General features: G+C 43.3%; 1 protein-coding gene across 1 annotated transcript; it reads right to left on the reverse strand.

The window, feature by feature from the left end:
• Positions 1-1,532: 1,532 nt before the first annotated feature.
• Positions 1,533-3,006, reverse strand: LOC147477968 (uncharacterized). The gene is made up of 2 exons (XM_086586132.1): positions 2,934-3,006; positions 1,533-2,710 (listed from the first exon to the last, which is right to left on the reverse strand). Exons 1-2 carry the CDS (start codon positions 3,004-3,006, stop codon positions 1,533-1,535), a joined length of 1,251 nt encoding a protein of 416 aa, XP_086442258.1.
• Positions 3,007-15,556: the final 12,550 nt, after the last annotated feature.

A 15,556-nucleotide genomic window follows, 5' to 3' on the forward strand; every position in this document is an offset into this window, starting at 1 on the left:
TGTTTTTGTGCCCCGCGGCCGGGGCTTCTTTGATACTATTTTTGCGTGTTTTACGATACTTTTCGTTTTATTTTTACTCTCTCTGGTTGAGGATAACTGTTTACGGATATACCAAATATTTTGTCTCTGTAATTCCCAAGTGTCCTTGTCGGTATCTGATGTTTGCATGACTTTAGTGGTGATGATCCTCTATCATCGTCTCCACCCGTTTGGTCGGGAGCCTCGCTCCCTTTGCCCCTAGTTCAGGTCGGGACCACGCCCTTGACCTATACTCATGTCGGACCCCTTGTCCGCGGGCAGAGGAAGCCTCTTCGCTTCCCCTTGCCGACATCTCATATTGTGTCCGGGGTGACTCCTCGCCCGGCTCACTGAATCTCGCGCACCGTCGTGGACACTCTTTTTGCCCGGCGAGTTTTAGACTTCTCGTCTTGGAAGGCTCTCCCCTTCCGTTCCCTCTTTTACTCACGAAGCAGTAAAAATTCACGTGACATTAACCATCTCAAAAGTGCTAAAGTTTTATATATGTACAACTAGCTCATGTGGTTTACAGCCACTCCCCCTTACATTTACTCATGAAATTTCTTTAATGACCTTTACATTCCACGGTTTTCAACGGCTCTCCCTTCCAAGGTTAAGAACCTATAGGTGCCCCGGACCCTCCCACCTCAATCACCACGTAAGGCCCCTCCCATGTTGGACCCAGCTTTCCCTCGCTCACCTTCTTGGTGTTGGGGGTTACCCGCCGTAGTACCAGGTCTCCCACCTTAAAGCTCCTAGGCTTCACCCTCTTGTTGTTATCTCTTGCCGTTGGGCGGTGATGGTACTCTTCTAGTCGGATCTTGCGGTGTCTCTTCTTCTTTCTTGACTAGATTCATATCTCGCTAGGATGCCCCAGTTTGATCCATCCTCGATGGCTGAGGTTCTAGTAGTAGCTGCCACCAGCTCTGTTGGTATCACGGCCTCAACACCATATGCTAAAGAGAAGGGAGTCTCCTTGGTAGTGGTCCGCGGCATCGTTCGATATGCCCATAGTACATGGTTGAGCTCGTCGGCCCAGGCCCCTTTCTTGCTTTCCAACTTTCTCTTGAGATTGTTTAGTATGGTCTTGTTGGAGGACTCCGCCTGCCCATTGCCCTCGGGGTTGTACGGGGCCGAGAACCCCTGCTTCACATGATAGGCTTGCAGAAAGCTCTTAACTCTCGATCCCGTAAACTGCAATCCATTATCTGCAACGATGGCATACGGCAACCCGAAGCGACAAATGATATTCTCCCACAAGAACTTAATTACTTGGGCTTCCTTTACCACTTGCAGAGGCACGGCTTCAATCCACTTTGTAAAGTAGTATGTCGCGACCAACAGGAACCTCCTCTTACCTCGGGCCATTGGCAGCGGCCCCATTATGTCGAGGGCCCACATTGCAAATGGCCACGGACTCGATACACAGTGCAGCGGCTCGGTTGGGGCCCATATTAGTTGAGAGAATCTTTGACATTTCTCGCACTTCCTGGAGAACTCTACTGCATCTCTTTTCATGTGCGCCAAAAATAACCTTGTGTTAACAACCGGTGTACCGTTATCCGGCCCGCTGAATGACTCCCGCAGTCTCCTTCGTGAAGCTCACTGAGCACCTCTTGAGCCAGCTTCGGCCCCAAACATTTCAATAAAGGCCCGTTGAAGTTCCTTCTATATAATTCTCCTCGAATCAGTGTGTACCTCCGAGATGCCTGTTCCAATCTTCGCCGTTCTTTAGGGTCTTTCACCTCGACCCCCTCCAAGAACTGTTTGAACGGACCCATCCATCCATCATCACCCTCCGTTGTGATCATTACCTCTAACTTTTCCTCGGTACTCGGCCTGCTCAATTTTCTTATCTCAATTGTCCTTTCCTCAGATCCTGGAATGGCGGCGGCCACGTAAGCCAGAGCATCGGCATGGCGGTTCTCCCCACGGTTCAGATGGATGAATCGGATTTCGTCGAACTTTGAGGCCCAAGCCCGTAGGACCCCCAAATACCTTGCCATTCTAGGACACCGAGCCGCGAATCCCCCATTCGCCTGGCATACCACCAGATTGGAGTCGGAGTATACGGTGAGTTCTCTCACGCCCAACTCTACCACCATTCTCATGCCCGCGATCACAGCTTCATACTCCGCCTCGTTATTTGACGCTGCAAAGCCCAATCTCATCGTCTGCTCTAACCTATTGTTCTCAGGAGTGACCAGTACCACGCCTATTCCGCTGCCAGCATCTGTTGCTGATCCATCAGCAAACACCCTCCAACCATTCCTCGCATCCCAGGGGTTCAGACAATCCAGTTCCTCCTCTCTCTCGGGCTCCAAAGCCATCTCCTCCCCCCATGTAAGATCCTCTGCAGGGAACTCCGCCAAGAATTCCGCCACTGCCTGAGCCTTCTCCGCTGTCCTGACTTGATACTGAATCTCATATGAACTAAGCATCACGGCCCATTTCAGCATCCTCCCTGATTTTTCAGCCCTCAGAGCCTGCTTGAGGGGCAGGTTAGTCACCACAATTACTGCATGGGCATCAAAATAGGGCTTCAGCTTCAGGGCCGAGAACACCAAGGCTAGGGCGTACTTCTCTACTCGACTGTACCTAGTCTCTGCATCTAATAAGGTCTTGCTCTGAAAGTACACTGGTCTTTCTATTTTATCTACTACCCGAACGAGGACTGAGCTGATCGCGTAATCTGTGACCCCAAGTACAAAAATAGTTTTTCTCCCACTTCGGGCCTCGACAGCAGCGGTGTTTCCTCTAAATAACTCTTAAGCCCCCGGAATGCCTCTTCGCACTCCGCTGTCCATTTGAAATCTGTGGTGTTCCTCAACCGATCGATCTGATGGCCTACATTTGTCGGATGACTTTGAGATAAACCTGTTGAGAGCCGCGACTCTACCTGCCAACCGCTGCACCTCCTTCATTGTCTGCGGCGACGGCATCTCCACCAGCGATCTTATCTGTTCGGGGTTTGCCTCTATTCCCCATCGTCCGCGATGTACCCCAGAAATTTCCCCTGTGGTGACTCCAAATGTGCATTTCTCTGGTTAAGTTTCGGGGTTGTGGACCCGCATATCTGGAACTCCCTCAACCCCTCCGTGTGCTCTAATTACGACATGCTTTTTCCACCATATCATCGATGTATATCTCAATGCCCGTCGGATCTTGCCCTCAAACATTTTCTCTCCCAACCGGCCGGAATGTAGCCCCCGCATTTTTCAACCCGAATGGCATCCTCGTATAGTAGTATGTGCCTCCTTCTACCATGAATGATGTCTTCTCCTGATCAGGACCATACATCGCGACCTGGTTGTACCCCATGGACGCATCCATAAATGAGAATATTCTGAAGCCCGCCGTCCTGTCTACCAATTCGTCCCTTTCGGCGGCATAGGGTAACTATCTTTCGGACACTCCAGGTTTACGTCCGTGAAGTCGACACACATTCGCACCTTCCCATTTTTCTTTGGGGCCGCGACTATATTGGACAGCCATTCCGTTAACTCCACCTCTCTTATGATCCCGGCATTCTTTAGCCTGTCAACCTCTTCCCGGATTCCTTCCGCGTATTTAGACCTCATTCCCCTCATCTTCTGTCTCACCGGCTTCGCGTCCTCCCTCATATGTAGGCGATGACACGCGAATCCCGGATCCATGCCCGTAACATCCTCTATTCCCCATGCAAACACGTCCCTGTTCTCCACCAAACATTGCACCAATTTAGCCTTCCACTCGCTCGTCAGCCTCGATCCAATCGACGTCAACTTCCCATCTCCGCCCTCTCCCAGATCCACTACTTCTGTTTCATCTAAAGTCTTCGGAACCATCGCGGCCTCTTCCTCCCCCTCCATGGCCCCGCACTGTAATTGCTATGCCGACCTCTTCCTCGGATTCGCCGATCCACACCCCGGTTCACGGGACATCCTCTTAATTGTGTTCTGGTGGCTGTTCTTGGAGGCCACCTGATCTCCGCGGACCTCGTATGTTCCCGTAGGGGTAGGGAAGCGTATGACCTGATAATAAGTCGAGGGCACCGCTCTCATCTCATGTATCCATCTCCTCCCTAGGATCGGCGTTATCGGGATTGGGAGTCCACCACCATAAATCTCGAGAACACCGTCCACCGGACCCGTTGTCACCGGGGAAAAGTTCACCCATAGGCTCCGTGACGCTCCCATTGAACCCATACAAACTGGTCCGCGGGGGCCTTAGTTGCCCCGGGTCCATCCCCATCTCCTCAAGAGCTCCCTTAAACAACAAATCCACGGCGCTGCCACAGTCAATCAGGACTCTTTTGACCACATAATTACCCATCGCTACAGTGATGACTAGCGCATCTTCATGCGGGGTATCCACGGTTCGGAGATCTGCATTGGAGAATGTAATCCCCTCTTCCCCTTTCCTTAGCTCCGTGCCGTAACTCTGCCCTCGGCGGGCCTCATTAACTTGTTGAATGCTCGCCGTCCTCCTGACCTTATCCCGGTGGTCATTGTGACTCAGTGCTTCCCCACTGAAGATAACGTTGATGGTTCCCAATATTCTTCCCGCATTGGCCCTGGCTCCCTATTCTGTGGTTCCGCTACGAACTCCCTCATCACTCCCTTCTCAACTAATCTCTGAACCAACCATGTTAAAGCATATCAGTCGTTTGTTCCATGATTGTGCACCTGGTGATATTCGCAGTATGGTTTGTTAGGCATTTCGGCAGGAAATGTTCGCGGACCTTCATATCCCGGCACATTCTTTATCAACGGCAGTATCTCGCTCAACGGTCTCGCCAGGGGCACTTGTTCCACCTCGCGGTATGGCTTTCTCTCCCTCTGCTCCCTGCGTGCCATTTCTCTCCCCCTCTCCTGCCGCGGTGCCTTACCGCGATACCTTTCCCCACCTCTGTCTTCTCCCTCTGTCTTCCTGCGCTCCCTTCCTTTTTCTACCACTGTAACTGCCTTAGCTCCCCTCTTTGAGTCTTTCTGCATAGTGTCCTCATATCTGATATACTTCTCTACACGCGGATAGAGCTCGTGCAATGTCGCAATCTCATTCTTTGCCACCGCGGATGATGTACCGCATTGTGTCGCACCCCTCTCGAACGCTATTACGCCCGTCCCTCTCATCCAGATTTTCTACTTTAAGTGTTTCCGCCTTGAAGCGACATAGGTACTCCCTGACTGATTCGGCGGACCTTTGTCTGACATTAAACAAGGCCGCGATGTCTACCACCCTCCACTTCTGATGTATAAAGTGATCAACAAAGGCTTGCTCCAACTCTTGGAAATTGGTTATGCTCCTTGACGGCAACCGATAGTACCAATCGGAAGCCCCTCCTTTAAGACTGGCCGGGAACATCATACACCGCAGACCATCGTACTTCGCCTCTTGCCAGAGAGGCATCTGTTGCCGAAAGTGATGGATGTGATCTGCCGGGTCTCCCGTTCCGTCATATCTCTCAAACCTTGGCTGATTGAAACGTTTTGGCACCTCAGAAGTCCATATCGCATCTGCCAGTGGGTTGCGGTTCAGTCCCGCCACCACCTGACTGGCCGCGCCCGTCTGAACTTTCGTTTGCAGCAGATTCGCCTCCCGGTCGTTGTTAATCATTTGTTGGACTTGCTCCATCGTTACTCCTGTCACTGGGTTGTCCACCAGAGTCGGCCCCTGTTCCTCCTCCTCTTCCACCCTTACGTTCTCCGATTCCTCCCTTGTCTCTTCCCCGGACTCCTCCTCACTCCTTTCTCTTTCTCTTCTCAGCCCCTCATTTTCTTCCCTCAGCCTTTCAATCTCCTCCCGCATAAGTCGAACTTCTTCTTCTCCCCTTCCTTCCCCTCGCTCTTCCCCTTCCTCCACCTCCGCTTCTGGCATTTGTTCTAGGACTCTTACCTTCCGAGGTCTACCCACCGCCTTCTTTGGTGCCATTTCTTCGTCCCCACAGACGGCGCCAAATGTTATAACCCTTTTTCTACTACAAGCCCTAACCCCTAGTTCACAGACACTTGTATAGTTCCAATCCCTCTCTTCTCACTCTTTTCTCTCTTCAGACACTCCCTCTCTTCTTTTCTCCTTCCCCCTTTTTCTCTTCCCTTCACTTTCTCTTTATATCCTTTCCTTTCTTCATCCGGGCCCTCCACCTGTCCCTCCATCTCGCGGTCTCCTTCTCTACGCGTGTAGGGTTTCCGTACTGCGACCACGTGACTTAGCCCCGATCCAGTGAGCCGCGGCAAGCTACCTTTCGTTAACTCGGGCGCATCCTTTCTTGGATCCTTTGGGCCCCCAATACTACCACTACATTTATCACTCTTCATTTGTATATATATTTTCTTGTGCTATGTTGGTAATTCTTCAATCAGTCAAACTTTTGTGGGTAAAAGAGCTGATATCCATACTTGATGGGTAATCCGACACCAGTTCATATTACTTTGTTAATGGAGGATAAGTGGACAACACACTCAGTTTGTTGGTTTTCCTTTCAAATCTTTTAATGTTTTGGAGTTTCAAAGGATTGGCAGATTATCAAGTCATTAATTGCTAATTTGTGTTTTGTCCTTCATTAGAAGTGCTTATGAGATTTGGAATCGCCGGTGTGAGTTCGTTTTCATCTCTGATAAATGCGAGTACTCGATCTTTAAATCCTTCAGGCTATGGTGTTACCCTTGCTCAGGGCGCTCCTAAGTCCTACCAACGATATCATTGGATAAAGAAATGCTCCCTTGTTTCCTTTTATCCTTGAAACACTTGGGAAAAAAGTGTTAAAGTTAATTTAACTAGATATCATAAATCTCAAACCTCATTTTACTGACCCTTTGTGCAATACATCTGCCACAAATATCGGAAATTGAGATATCCGATAAATTAGTTTGGCACAATATTTTGTACTATGGATATGATTATTACAACCAATATAATTGGTTTACTTTACATAGTAACATGATGTAATAGAATTAATAGTTTTTTACCACTGAGCGAATAGTGACGAATTGTAACGCCCATATTTAAAATACGTATTTATCTATTTATTAATTTATTTATTTATTTATTTAAAATTTGATTGGATTGGACTTGGGATATGTGGGCCTGGTTTCTGGGCCCGAGTCTGTGTTGGGCTTAGGTTTCAAACCAAGATATATATTCATATTGTTCTGGAGAATAGGGTTCTTAGATAATAAAATATAATAAAAATGGAGGCAGAGATAGAAGCTGGATGGCTAGAGTGTTGGAGCGCGACGATTCGAACTATGATGAATTCGTAGGAGCTGTTAATACAGGTGAGATGTTATGTTTTTTTCTTTTTATCGAAACTAGAGGTTTACGTCTACGAATAAAAACTTTTAATGTCGAGTGTTTCCGATTAGTTTTTCTACTTAGTTATTTCTGTTGATATATTTTAGTTTTATTGAACTGTTGAAACTCTGTGATGAACTGTTGAAGCTTTATGCTTGGTAACGGCGCACAACAGAGGGTAGATTAGATTAAACTTGAATACTGGTATGGTTGTCATTGTTTGGAGTGACGGATGATTAGTTTAGTTGTAGCGGGTGTTGTTTATGCTTGTTAATGGATGCCCGATACAAATCCAGATTTAGAGGAAGGGTACCGATATAAATCATGTTGATTGTTTTGGTGGGTGATGTGGGTTTAGAATCGGTTGTTAGGGAGATGTTCAAGCTCTGAAGGTGCGTCAATGGCGTCGCCCAACCAAAGCAATGGAATCCGGCATCAATGGCGTCGCCTGTCCATTTTTATTTTGAACTCTTGTTGGTTGTTAGTCGATTGAATGGGGTTATGGAAGTGTGAAGGAGTGTTAAGGGGTGCTGTTAAAGCTTGGAAATGGCGTTAATGGCGGCTCGCCCAAACATCCTCTGTGAAATGGTTAGAACTGTTATTTGGTTGGTTGTGTTGGTTGATGGACGATTGGTTGTAGTGGGGTAGTGTAGTGTGTGAGGGCTATCGAATGGGGGCTGTTGGGAGCTTGAAGATGCATCAATGGCGTCGAGAATCCAGATCTATGGTTGGGGGAGTGTTTTCGAAACTTAAGATTTGGAGTTTCTTGGTGAATTAAAGTTATAGGGTTTTTGTTTAGGAGTGAAACCGTGGGGTTGAAAGGGGAGGACGAGTGGTGGCTGGCGGTGGAGGAAAGCTGTTCACCAGCTGAGGGAGACGACTTGGTGGGGCTTGGGCTTGGGCTTGGGTCGGAACCAAGTGGGTTGGTTTTGTTTGGGCCAAAGATCTATTTTAGTTTTAGGCCGGTTTTTATATTAGTTGTTGGGCCTTGGGCCGGTTTCAGTTTTTGGACTTTAGTTTTAGTTGTGTTGGGCCAAGTTTCTATTGAGTTTGGACAAGTTTGGTTTAGTTCTTTGGGCCCGGTTTTAGTTGTTTGGTTGGGCCAGTTCTATTGTGTTCTTGGGTCAGACCACATTAGTTTTATTTAGGCCGAACCAATTAAAGTTTTGGGCCAATTTCAAGTTTGTTTTGGGGGCCGGTCCGTATAACTTAATATAGATCCAAATTGGGTCTTTAAATATTTAGACTTTTGGGTTTTGGTTTCGGGCTTTGATGGTGGACTTTTGACTATTTAAGTGTGCTACGTTTTACGTTGTAAATTGTATGGGCAAATCAAATGCTAAAATGCTGTGGAAGCTTGTATAAATTTGGTTGTCATTATCTAAGAAAGATTTGACGTTGATATTGTGTATATTTTGACACGTGACGAGATAGAAACTTTAGGAGATACAATATTCCTAAAACGCTATAAAAATGTTATGCGATACGTTTGAAGCAATTGTGACATTATATAACATGTTAGGATATATATATTAAATGCAATAGTTTTGGAGAAATAAATGGATATAAACGCTCCATTATTATATATGTGAGATGCTACTATGAGGTAGTATAGTATGTGTGGATATTTTCCCACGGGATTATGGCTTAGTACAATAATATATTGGCACGTGAAAGAATGAAAATTGTTATGAGATGTATTGAGATAATTCTAAATATATTTGGCTTAGTGCAATAATGTATTTGACATGCACGGGATATAGTAAAATGATTATTCTGAGATATAAAGGTATGACACCTGAATAAATTACGTAATGAAAATCCTAGAACCTAGCTACCACAACTCATGTGATTTGGCCCTAGTGATGGGCGTACGTGATATGATTGGCCCTTCTGGCATTTAAGTGAATCTGGATGGCCCTTCGGGCATAAGTAACTTGATTGGCCCTTCTGGCGTTTCAGTGAATCTGAATAGCCCTTCTGGCGTAGCCGAATAGTGGTTTGATTATTCCATTTGCAAAATTAGAACGAGACGCGCGATATTTTATGCCGAATAGTGGCAGTACTTACATAATGGCTTTCGTGTGAGGGTTACCTGGTGTGTGGCATCCCGCTCAGGGTAGTTACTCACGGCCCATCTTATAGTAGTATTTGTGCCACGTCCACTCTCTAGGGTTTCGCAGACATGATCCCATGCTTCCCGGCCTTCCTTGTTACGCTGCTTTCCCTCCTTTGGCCTTTCCTTAGTCCAGCGTTATACAATGGGCCACTACAAATGCCCCTTCTCGACTTCGCGGCCATATAATTTGCTCGAGGTCGAGAACTTCCACCTCTTTATCTTCTCTCCAGCTAATATATGTTTATTTTGGGAAGCGTGTGATGTGAAAGGCACTCATCATGCGCATTTTTTCTGGCGGCCCCTTGTTTCCTATGCTCACATGTGTCGTCCTTCGGCTGGAGCCACAGCTGACGCTTCGATTTCCTCGCTGCCCTAAAATTACCTTTTTACCCTTAGACTATTTAAACCCCACTCCTTCTTCTTCTTCCCTCACTTTCTTTTTCCTTGCCTCTCATTCTTCTCTCCCTTTGTTCCCACTCTCCATTTTTCTTTTCCTTCACTCCTTCGCTGGTGCTTATGCGTTTCCCTGCAGTTGTCTCTCCGATGTCTTTCCTACCTTCTGGCTATCTCTCACGGCCTCACCAACTCTCTCTTCCCCTTGATCGGTACATTTTCTTGGCACTCTTTCCTTTAGTTGTACTGTCTTTTCCCTTTTTTTGTTTTGAAACAGCTCGATTTCTAGAATCTATTCATCTCCCTTCCGATGTCGGACCGCAAATCTGGCGACTTGTCACCTTCCCATTCAGCGGGGGTATCCTCTCCCCCTCCTCCTGCTTCTACTGCGGTACCCTCCACCTCCGGCCACCTTACAACTTTATTGCCACCCCCTAGATCTCATAGACCTAATTTAGATGCCATTAGGGCTGCCTACGGCATTCCAGCCGACATTCTACTAGAACACGTGTCCTCCATCACCCACTATCCCCATTTGGTTCCTTGCAGACCGGGCTCTCTTGTCATCATTGTAGGCCAAATAGTTGCCGGTCTACGGCTTCCCCTCACTCTTCTGGATGTTGAAGTTTGCAACCACTTTAACATTCCCCCGTGCCAAGACATAGGTAATTTCTGGCGGATAATGTATGCTGCGAATTCTTACAGTAGGACCCAAGAACCCAAGATCACCAGCCGCGACATCTACTCTCACTACTATCTCAAAACCAGCACCAAGGATGTCATCATAGGGCACCAGTCTTTCTGCGTCCGTCCTAAGAAACAATCTTTTCTCTTTCGGCTTACCACTTCAGATAAAGTTTTAAAGTTTGGCACCAAACCCGCTCTATGTTTCAGGAAACTTCCTGTCCGCGGACATTCCCTCCACCCTGACTCTTAACCATCTCGCCTTCCGACTTCACGGTGAGTATCGTAGTTCTTTCCTTGTTTCTTGAAGTGTTCTCCCTTTAACCTATTAACTCATAATTGTTTTTATTTATAGGTTGGCGGCCAGATTCCAAACCCAGGATTTACGACAACATCTCCTGTCCTATCTTTGCCAAGCTCCGCGACCTTGGTTCTGGCCAGCTTGACTTCTTAGGCATTCATCCCACCACCGCTACTCCCTTAGTGCCCATTCCCGCTCTCAACACCTTCCAAGAAGAGGTATCGCCCCCATAGTTCTCACCGCCCCCCAATGACATCCCATCCCACCGCTCCATCTCCCACTGGGACGATCAGTTCACCTCACCCCCCGAAGACATGGACGTCCACCTCCACCAAGCCTGTCTCTACAACTCACCCGGCCTCCGTGCATGAAGGTCCAGCCCCTACTTCTGCACCCTCTCAACCAACTGCCTCCTCCGTATAACACCCCGTGTTTTTATTATTTTATTTTCCTAATAATAATAATAATAGATAATAGATAAAATAATATAGGATAACTATCAGCTTAGGGATAAAAGTCCCGTAAGTAATAGATAAGTGTTGTCCTTGTTTTTCGGTGAGTTTTCTCATGTGGAGTTTTGAGGAAAAAAAACACAACGAGGGTTTTAGAAAAAAATGGAGTTTTACTTAAAAAAGAAAAGGTTTTGAACGAGGAAGATCGTCCTTTCGCGCAACAGTCGACTTCGGTCTTTCGGGATTTTTCCCGTTTTCGAAAAGCTGTTGTTTCGGTTTATAAACAGTGAGTAGTTAGTTTTTCTACTTCACCGGTATACAGAAACATTTTTATCGTTCATTCTTCTTCGTCATGTCTCGTTACTATTAAACTAGTTATGTATGGGTATATTGTTCTGAGTTATTAGTTAAGCTGTCGGAACTGTTAGAACTCGAAAGTCGTCAATGGCAGCGTCGCGAGTCCAACAGCAAGAAATCGTCCAGTTTTTTTTCATTTGAACATTTATGATTATATTTACTGTGTTGTGGGGTTGGGTTAATTATTAAGTGAGTTTAGAATCGATTGTTAGTGGGCTGTTGAAGCTCTGTTCAAGCTTTGAACAGGCACGAGCTCGAATTTGTGCTGCTTACCTTTTTGTTGTTTGTTTGGTGGGTTATGAGGATTGACTGAGGTTGGGATATCGATTTGGGCTTGTTGGTTTACTGGGATGTTGGAAGCTTTGAATAACTGTGTTAATGGCGGCTAGAGAATCGCCCAGTTTATGACTGGAAATGTCTTCTTTGAATTGTGAGATATTTTGAGAAAATAAACAAATTATCGCAATATATCATGACATATAACTGGTAAAGTGTGGTTTCCTTACCATGGTAGATATCGCAATATATTGGTGCCAGGCAGCTGAAAAAATGATATATGTCGCGATATATCGCGGCATTTTGTACTATGATCATATCAATCCCTTACTTGGTTTAAAGCCTTGCATATTATTGATTGTGAAATAATTGATATGGTTATTTAGTTTTTGGCCCCACATTTTCATTTATTCATCTTTTATGCGCAAAATAGAAAGAAAATATAAATTTTGAACAGTTCAAATGGAGATATACAAAAGTAAGCATAAGAGAGAGAGGGAGAGAGAGAGAGAGAGCCCTGAAGACACAGGTGGTTGGCTGACCATTAAACTTTCGCTCGAAAATAGGGACCCCAACCAAGCTAGTTCTTAATTCCACAATAGCATGTACAATAAACATTGACTACGTGTAGTGCACTCGACCCTAGCCAAACAAAGCAAGAGATGAAGAGACCCTAGGAATATAAGAATATTTGTACTACATAATCCAGGAAAAGTACTTGAAGAAGTAGTGACAGGGCGACCCTAATCGAGTTTCCAAAGGTCCTATGCAAGCTATCACGCGTCTTGAAAGGGGTCTTTTGTTTTTTTTTTTTTGGGAACGGGCTTTTATTCTAGATCTTGTTTTTTTCTTTTTCTTTTTTTAGTTTGGTTACTATTGTTGGCTTTTGAAAGCAAAACAGGGCTATTGGTTTCGGTTTTACTATTGGGCCCTATACATTATCTCAACTCCATTAAGATCTGGTTAAGCATTCAATGTATTAAGGGAAGGTGCAATCTTTAAATAAAGGAAATGTAATGAGATAGATGCCCCCATGTTACTAAAATACAAATTGCCCTTGACTTCGTCACGCTGCCGTTACCAAGTCAATACACCTTACTCCATTTACAAAATGAATTTTGTTCAAAATTTATCACCTAAACGATTAACATACTTACAATGATTTTCTAACATATATTTTATTTATTTCGAATTTTCCCGTCACAAAGATATTCGAGATTTCAAAAACATTTTGCGGTATTATCAAATTGAACTTTGCAATTTGAAATTAAAATATAATTCCAAGACTTACGATTTCAAGTAGTTGAAATTCCTCAAATATGGAATTATGAAGTTTATGCCCCCAATATAATAGAAACATACGTTTCCTTGATTTTAGGGTGGTGGTTTCCATTCTAATGCACAAACATGGGGACTCTTAATTCTCACAAATATATTCAGAATTCATAATAAAATCCGGTCCAAACATACCCAGAGGCGCCAATTACAATTCTTAAAATGGGTATGGGAAGGTGTTTGCTTCATGGCATATGGTTTTTCTTCAATAATCGTTTTTCTTAGTGAGATTTTTTCAACTTCGATGAATAAATTGACATTTTTTTTGTGAAATTCGAAGTAAAATTAGTGAGACTTAGAACGTATGCACCATTCTACGTGAATAAACCTCACTGGAAAAAAAAAATTATGTTTTTGTCTTAATGAGATTTTAACTTCGACGAATAAGTAGACGTTGTTTTCCTTGAAAGTCAAACTAAAATTTGTAAGACTTTGAATGCATGCACCACTCAAATTGAAGTAACCCCAATGAAAAAAAAGTTACTTTTTTTTTTTTTAAATTTGTTCCTATTAATTACTATCAAAATTGAAGTTTAAACTTTTCTATTAATTAGGTGAGATATTAAAATTTCATATTAATTAGGGGTGCGTTTTAGTAAAACTTGCATTGGGACTCTTCAGTACCACTTTGATAGCTAAATTTTGGGAAAATATTAGTTTCCTTATTTTTAGATGTTATTAACTTATTAAGTGTTTAATTTCTTCTCAAATTCATATTACATTTTAGAATACAAATCTCGAGGCATAAGATTCAATCTCAGCCACCACTTAGCTTTCCTCATATTAAATCCTAGCCACCGACCAGTCAGAACCAGTCCTATTATGATATATATTGAGAATCAAGAATTATTCACGTTTTAAACACGATTTTTTGAAGTATAATTAAAATCGAATAAAACGGCAATAATTCGGGTTCAAGAATAATTAATTTTCGAATGAAATGTTCTAACTGGGTATAGTTTGGATACGGGATACCGGAATAATTCAGCTGGAAAATTAAAATTTTTTAATAGTAAATAATTTTAAAAAAATTAAGAAAATTTCCTATTTTTTTTAGGATAAGGGGTGTGGTTCCAAAGGAATTTTGATAATTTTCATTGTCGTAGTAAAGATGTTTTACTTTAATTAAAACACTTAATACAAGTGATTTTATAAGGTTTTGACTTACAAATGAATGTTCGACATATCGAAATTCTCTCTGATTTTTTTTTGTAATTAGAACCGAATTAAACTCGACATATTGAAGTCCCTAATAAACCCCGTTCCAATATTTACAAACTAGGGGATCGAAAGATCGAGGTTGTCGAATAATAACCACTTAGTTATGACACATGTTTCAGTATTCAAGTTAACAAAAATAAATGTGGTCGTTATGAATTTAAGAAAAAATTCATAAACGTTCCAAACAAAAATATATGATTACTATATATATACTATAAGAATATTTGATTATAAGAGTGAACCTTCACACAAATAGGTTCCATTGAAGACCTTTTGGGAAGTACACTACAGTTAAAACTCCCATAACGAAGCGGAATAATCCATATTATAACAAAGATAATGGAAAACATTATGAGTGCCATCAAAGTTATGCTCACTGTCTTAGTAGTACTTTTCGCTGCTTGGTTCAACCAAGGACTTACCCACGGCTGTTGCATCCCGGGAACTAGGGATGATTGTTGTCCCCCATAATGATACAGCCAAAACTGGGTTAATGGTATTGTGTTACTATATATTGTTTTAATTTAGGACGAAAAATTATTCGGTATTGTGTCACTATACTGTTTTAATTTAGGACTGAAAATTAGGTTCTATTACTTTATCGGGGGAAAAAAGGTTAAAGCAAGTAACACAAATGACTTATTTAGATAGATCTTATACACGTCTTTCCTTGTAGCTAGATGATTCTATCAAAACAAGTTACATTGAACTACAATTGAAATATGTAATATTGCAATTCACACGTGTCGATGAAATAATATAAGTTAAAAAATGTGTCTTTTACATAATGCAAATAATCCATTGTAATAAAGTGCCTTCATCACTATTCGCTCGGCAAAAAAAACTATTAATTCTATTACATCATGTCACGATGTAAATTAAACCAATTATATTGGTCGTAATAATCATATCCATAGTACAAAATATCGTGCCAAACTAATTTATCGGATATCTCAATTTTTTATATTTGTGGCAAATGTATTGTAGAAAGGGTCAGTAAAATGAGGTTTGAGATTTATGATATCTAGCTAAATTAACTTTAACACTTTTTTTTTCCAAGTGTTTCAAGGATATACAAGGGAGTATTTGAATATCCAGTAATATCGTTGAAAGGACTTAGGAGCG

This window comes from Coptis chinensis, chromosome 9 (assembly GCF_015680905.1).
Source record: "Coptis chinensis isolate HL-2020 chromosome 9, ASM1568090v1, whole genome shotgun sequence".
NCBI classification, from domain to species: domain Eukaryota; kingdom Viridiplantae; phylum Streptophyta; class Magnoliopsida; order Ranunculales; family Ranunculaceae; genus Coptis; species Coptis chinensis.

Bases quoted from the DNA above. Each gene is read 5' to 3' on its own strand.
- LOC147477968 (XM_086586132.1), bottom strand. From the start codon at position 3,006: ATGGGGAATAGAGGCAAACCCCGAACAGATAAGATCGCTGGTGGAGAT. The intron at 2,711-2,933 runs GTGCAGCGGTTG...TTGGGGTCACAG, and splicing joins CGCCGCAGACAATGAAGGAG to ATTACGCGATCAGCTCAGTC.